At 41.9% G+C, this 6,403-nt stretch overlaps 1 protein-coding gene across 1 annotated transcript in view; it reads left to right on the top strand.

Annotated features, from left to right (window-relative positions):
* Positions 1–3,345: 3,345 nt before the first annotated feature.
* The window catches only part of LOC106818149 (E3 ubiquitin-protein ligase Bre1-like), a 4,531-nt gene continuing 1,473 nt past the window's right edge, over positions 3,346–6,403 (top strand). Inside the window, exons 1-4 of the mRNA XM_014822873.1 lie at positions 3,346–3,369; positions 3,831–3,866; positions 4,930–5,097; positions 5,426–5,495. Of these exons, the coding sequence (XP_014678359.1) occupies positions 3,346–3,369; positions 3,831–3,866; positions 4,930–5,097; positions 5,426–5,495 (298 nt within the window). The remainder of the gene's footprint in view (positions 3,370–3,830; positions 3,867–4,929; positions 5,098–5,425; positions 5,496–6,403) is intronic.

Here is a 6,403-nt window from a genome sequence, read left to right on the forward strand (position 1 = left end):
TCACAGTTAAATATTTTATTTCTGCGCAAATTAACAACCTGGACGTATCGGCGTCAGATTTAGCTGATAGCCTTTCTACGAAAATCCCGAGTTCTGTTTTTATTCTAACAAAACACCAGCCTAGATCTTTTCCTGAGCAGACAAATGTCCGTCCAGAGCCGCGGTAAGGAGTCGCGCGAAATCTTGTGAAGTCAGGTAAAAATTTGTTGTGTGATTTATGTGTAGTGTTGTAATGTGTGTGTGTGTGTGTTGGTCTTGTGTGATGTTTGTTAGTGTGTTGTGTGTGTGTGTTCGTAATGTGTGTTGGTGGTGTGTGTGTGGTGTGTGGTGGTGTGTGTGCTGGCTGTGAGGCGTAAGCCATCATCGACTACATATGAAGGCACCGTTAATGCTAATATCCAGTATTCATTCTAGTTCGCGTCTTTGAATGCTTATTGGCTCCAATGCCATGTACTATTCCTCCGCAAGATATGAGTGACCTCTAAACCTCTCCCATCTCTCAACAAATTGCATAGAAGCGCGAGCGCATTCTTTATCTCCCTCGCTCTACCCTCCAACCCCGCATCCCTCGAAACCTTTCTCGGGCGTTCCACTCCCGCTCTCTCGTCCCCAGTCTCTCTCCATCGCTCTCCCTGCTCTCTCATCGCTCTCTCTCTCTATCTCTCTTCTCTCTCTCTCATTCTCTCTCTCCTCATCTCTCTCTCTCTATATATATATATATATTATAGTAGTATAGGTGGCGCTATAACAGTAAGCCTCCGCGATGTTCACCGTTGCACTACTTCGTCTCTAAAAAGGCCTTTTGGCATTTTTTTTCGCCCGAATTCGGCCACTAGAGTGCAATAATTGCATTATGCATCGCAAGTGGATGCCTCGTGGACGGTCGGGAAAGACATGTAGAAGTAAAATTATCTTGTTGTGTCAGTTCGTGACATTCGTCAGGTGGCGGTAGTCACAGCGACCGGTTGGTGTATTTGTGTTCTGAAATGTGTCAGACAAACTTTGCAGAATTTCGCATACATAAGCGGCAAAAGTTTCACGGGGAGCATCAGAGCATGAATCTGTCATTATTCTAAACACGAATAAAAGGTATTTTTTGTAAGTGCAGTAACACGTGCTGGATATTTAATTAATCTTCTGTTCGATCTATCAGGCCTGCAGCCCTATTGACGCTGTAAAGTTTCCAAAACCAACTTCTCGTACTGTTGTTCAGCACCTCAAAAAGCCACCTGGTAAGAAGTGCGCTTCTACCAAGGAAGTCGATTAATTGAGTTTTTATCGTTAATGAAAACTCAGTTATCAAGTGCTCTACGCATGTTTTTTATCACATGCATGTTTCAAATAATCAATTTGATACATGTTTTTTGAATGTAACCATGTTACATATCCGTGTCACTATTTCACATTGTATTTACAAAAAGTACACCCTAATTTTACAGCACATATTGGGTGTCAATACCCAACCTTAGAAAAATACAATGCAAACTCTTCGTAATAAATCTCTAAAATATTTGAGATTGCACGTTACCAACCCTAACAGTAGGAAACCCAGTCCAAACCAATACTATCTAACTTTAATAACCTTGGCAATATTACCAACAGACCTCTTAAGGAACGTGCATACCTAGTTACACACACAGTATCCACTGAAGACTTGACAGTCTGGCGCAGGCAAACTCGAATATGTTGGTAACTACAACTACATTATCGTCCCATGGCCAGACATAAATACCTTTAATTTTTCTCACAAATAATTATAGCTCTCAATCTTTTCCTGTTTCGACCTCTCCAGGAATATAATAAGTATAAAATGAAGTAACATTATATTATATATATAATAAATATACATGTTTCTTTAACGTCATATGTAATATTATGTAATATAGTATGAATACTTATGCTTAGAAAGTTCACATATATATAACTATTTATTATCATCACCTCATATATATTTTGAGTTCGTATGTAATGTATGTATTGTATGTATGTTCGCTATGATAGATGTATGGTCAGTGAGGTATAGTGTATCATTCTGAGGTGCCACCGCTATAAAGCGCGCTGCGGTCCCAAACCCGCTGCACAACGCGAATCTGGATGCAATTCTTACGAAGGGCCATCTCTCTATAAGCAAGAACAATCCCGGGAACCGTGTTCTAGATGAAAAAACGATCACTGTCAAACCGGTCAAAGCTCACCTACCGAAAATCCGTGGAAAAAACCCCCGTCAATTTTCATGAATCTTGACAGCAATTTCAGCACTGGACTGACAGTGCTGCCACACCAGGGAAATCGATTCCCGTCACTGTCATCCGGCGCGAATAAGCGACCGTGGAATCCTCGCTGGTACTACCGCGTAACTCCGACAACCATCACTAACACACGTAAGAAACAACAAGCGAACCAACAAAATTCCGCGCGTGAGGTGGAGGCCAAGCGCAATCGCAGCATACGAGTAGCACCAACGCACGAATTTGAGAAGCGACACCAGAGTTTCACAGGCAGCGCGCCCACAGCGTTCAGAATAACAAGTGGCTTTAGGACTCACTCAGCACATGACCCCTTATCAAGACGCTTCAAGTTCAGATGCGCAAGGTTCCAGACTGCTCACAATGTAGCATTGTGATAGCCCGTACTTCGACGAGACGTAGAGCTCAGTGACACTTGATTCAGCTCATGAAAAATTTATATTTCATCATTCAATGTGCGTATTCACGTTGCGTGTCCTCTTATCTATGCCTACCTATGAGCCAGCTATATGACAATTTGTCATTATTTTAGCTCTGGATCTATTACTTCCTTTTTAATTCCTGCTACGATTCACAATGGATAGCTGTACGCTGGGGAGCTCGAGTTGGAGACGTCCAGGAATCTCTAACATATTTTGCACCATACGAATATGACGAAAATTAAACATTCCCCCCCCTTTAAACGAGGTTTCAAATATGAAAAGTCCAACTCATTCCCTACATTCCTCCTTATAATAACTTTTTGCTAATTTACACCATATTACTATTATTCGTCCCAGGAAGCTCTACGTTCCGCTGTGCTGCTCATATAATGTCATACAACAGTTTTTCGTTTTTCCCATGCTTTCATCTTCATTACACACCTCATTTCTACAATATTAATGATGCGGCACCATGCCGGCCGGGCGGCGTGTCTGCAATGTTTATTGTCGATTTTTACCCCAATGTTCCTATTCTGTCCACATTATCATAGTACTATGAGTTAGTAGCGACGCATTTAAACTCAGCGCAGCGTACCCACTCCGCCACGCAGCTAGTATATATATATATATATATAGTCTATAGATAATCACATGATCCGATACCTTCCGTTGCGAATATGCATCCGATACGATACATTATGGTAAGTGTCATGGCGGCGAAACGTTGTTGATTTTCAGTTATCTGAACAAATTAGGTTATTATCATCAACCATGTACAACTTTATCAAAATTACTCAATTTTAGTTAAAGGGTGAGAAGAATATGTTGCTATGAACCGTATTCCGTTTGTCGATTATATAATGTATTTCAGTATTATAATGTTTAAACGGTGCAATGTATCGTGTGATGTAAGCTGTAAATTATGTATGATTGTGTTAACTGTTTTTAGTGCAACTGACTCAGTGACTGTCTGTTGACACTTATAGTTATAGTGTTAACATTGTTGTGTAGATTGTCAGTAGGCTTAAGGCCAATTAGAGTGCAATTTTCTCTGTGAGTTGCTGTGCTGAATAGGTTTGCAATTTTACCATGGCATTGTTACTGTATCATGTGAACTTCACAAAATTCACATTGTGAAGTGTACTTTGGTTTTTACTTGCAGGCGGAGTCCGTCAGAGTCAGACATTTGGAGGCTCAGGTATCTTGTTAGCCCAACCAGGCTCTATGCTTGTGCAAGGTCATAGAAGTGTAGCAATGACATTAATCTGAATCATGCTAATGGTGTTCCATAGGTGAAAATTTAGAATACACGTGCTGTTAACATGTTTTATCCAAGAAAAATCAGATGGGAAGATTGTTTTTAATTCTATCCTGAGGGCATACGAATCAAATCAGTCCTGCATCAGGTAGAGTATCCAGCACTTGAACTAGATTCTTGATTCTTTTTTGTCATTATGAATTGGTGATAGTTCGAGTTGTAAACTGGCACATGTAGTAAGGAACACCTGCGTTCGAAACCCCGTCATTCCACACCAATGTTTTCCGATCTCAGTTGCCGCGAAATTAATATTTGTTTTGTGCTATCATGCAGATCGACCATCGACTTCGTAGGCTATGCTGAACCCCACTCGAAAGCATTGCTAGACGCCGTTCAGATCTAGAAAGTAGCACTTAGCAACCAGTAACAACATGTCGGGCAAACGCCCTGCGGAGACAGCGGCATCGGCCGGTGGGCCGCCCACTAAGCAGAAAAAACACACCCAGTTTGAACCAGTGCAGCTCGGCTCTGTAGCGTCACTGGTAATATATAATATTTGATGTAACGTTGTGTACCTCTGAGTATGTATAGTCATGTGAATGTATGCAGGAGTCGTTATTTGTAGCTCTGCTGTTAAAGTATTACAAGACATGCTGTTGTAGTGTACAATATTTGTAGTCAGCTTATGTTTATATGCAATATTTTGGAAGTGTGTATGTGGCTGTGTTTGTTCGTTTGTCTGTTTGGTTCATGTGTGTGTGTGTGTGTGTGCGTGCGTGCGTGCGTGCGTGTGTTTGTGTTTGTGTTTGTGCTTGTGTGCATGAGTGTACAGATGCTATTGTGCGTGCCTGCATGCGCGTGACACTGGTCGTCAAGTCAAACTTAAAAGTTAGCCAGGCAGCATACAGAGAATAGAAGCAAAATAGTAGTGGATGTCACACCGCCACTGAATTATAAATCTAACAAAAGCACACGCTTAACTTTGCCCCCCCCCCCCCCGCAGGAGGAGATGGACCTTAAAGTTCTGCAATTCCAAAACAAGAAGCTGGCCCAGCGGCTAGAGCAGCGGCGTCGGATAGAGGAGGATCTGAGAAACAGGATCGAGCAGCTGGAGAAACGGCAGACGACAGACGACGCCGTCATGTGCATCGTCAACAGATACTGGAATCAGGTACGGCCATGCCTGTGCATAGCAGTCAGCATAAGGGAACTGCTAGAAAAGTGTCCTTCTACAGGCAGGTGTCTATTTCATAGAGGGTGTATCATATGCGACTGCTGCTGCAAGGAAAGTGTCAAAAAAGGCGCTTGTTATTCTCGCGGTCGGGAAACGGACGGGACGCGTTTGCGAAATTCACGAAAATTAAACCACCGCGAAATATACAGCGTATACAATATTATCATTGCCTTGATGAGAGTCATTTCTAACATAGCCGTGTTCCTCTCGACATTTCTTCTGTTTGATTCGTGACACGTGTGTGTAATCCTCGTTATCGTTTCAGTTGGACGAGGACATGCGCGTTGTGCTGCAGCGATTCGACTGGGAGGTAGCTGATGAGAGTGAAGACAAAGGTGCGTGTCTCTGTCAGGAAAAAAAATCTGTCACAAAACTTAAGATGACTATTGCGAGATTTTTGCTCAGAAAAACTAAATATAGCTGAATATATTCTCACCTGACAGCGGAAATATCACTGATTACGCCAACATTAAAAATACTAAGTGCATTGCTGTTACGATGTGTTCATATCCAATTTTCTATGCTATAACTGCATAAAATTTCTATCGTGTCGCGACAATGCCTAATGGCAGAATTGGTAAACTTGTATTTGTGTCGGTGATTAATTGAAAACAAGTGCATGGTTTGAGAGAGCCATGCTTTGTCTATGGCAGATAAGCGGTGGCGCCATAAGCTAATCCACACTTTCGCCTAGTTCAAGATAAAAGAAAACGAATGTTTACGAAACTAGTTTGAAACCAGTAGTTCGAAACTGGCAGATTTTGGTGAATACGAACGTTCTAAAACATTTTATTGTTACTCTAGACAATTGCTGTTACTCAAGCAATAACGGTAGGTGTCGTGAAAGTGGTGAAAACACTGGAAAATTCTCGCAATAATTGCTTTAACATATATCATGTAGCTATGGTCGTGCGTATCCATTTACCAGTTATGCGAACATAAGCTGTTACCATAGAAATATTAGAGACACTATATATTATTATTTCTATGGCTGTTACACTCAGGGGCAAGGTCTCTCTCTCTTAATTATATAAATTAAAAAAAACACCAGCGATGATGCCTTTTACTGCCCCCTCAATAATACTTCAGAGAGAGAGTAGTAAATTGAGACGGGACAGGAAACGGTGATACGGTGTGTATGCGAGTGGGAAACGGGGTACAATTAGGTTGTGCGAGATGGTGTGCAAGGGGATGGGAGGTGGGAGGCGAGGGGGAGGGAGGTCGAAGGCGAGGGGGAGGGAGA

The sequence above is a fragment of the Priapulus caudatus genome, unplaced genomic scaffold (genome assembly GCF_000485595.1).
Source record: "Priapulus caudatus unplaced genomic scaffold, Priapulus_caudatus-5.0.1 Scaffold2055, whole genome shotgun sequence".
Lineage (NCBI taxonomy): Eukaryota > Metazoa > Priapulida > Priapulimorpha > Priapulimorphida > Priapulidae > Priapulus > Priapulus caudatus.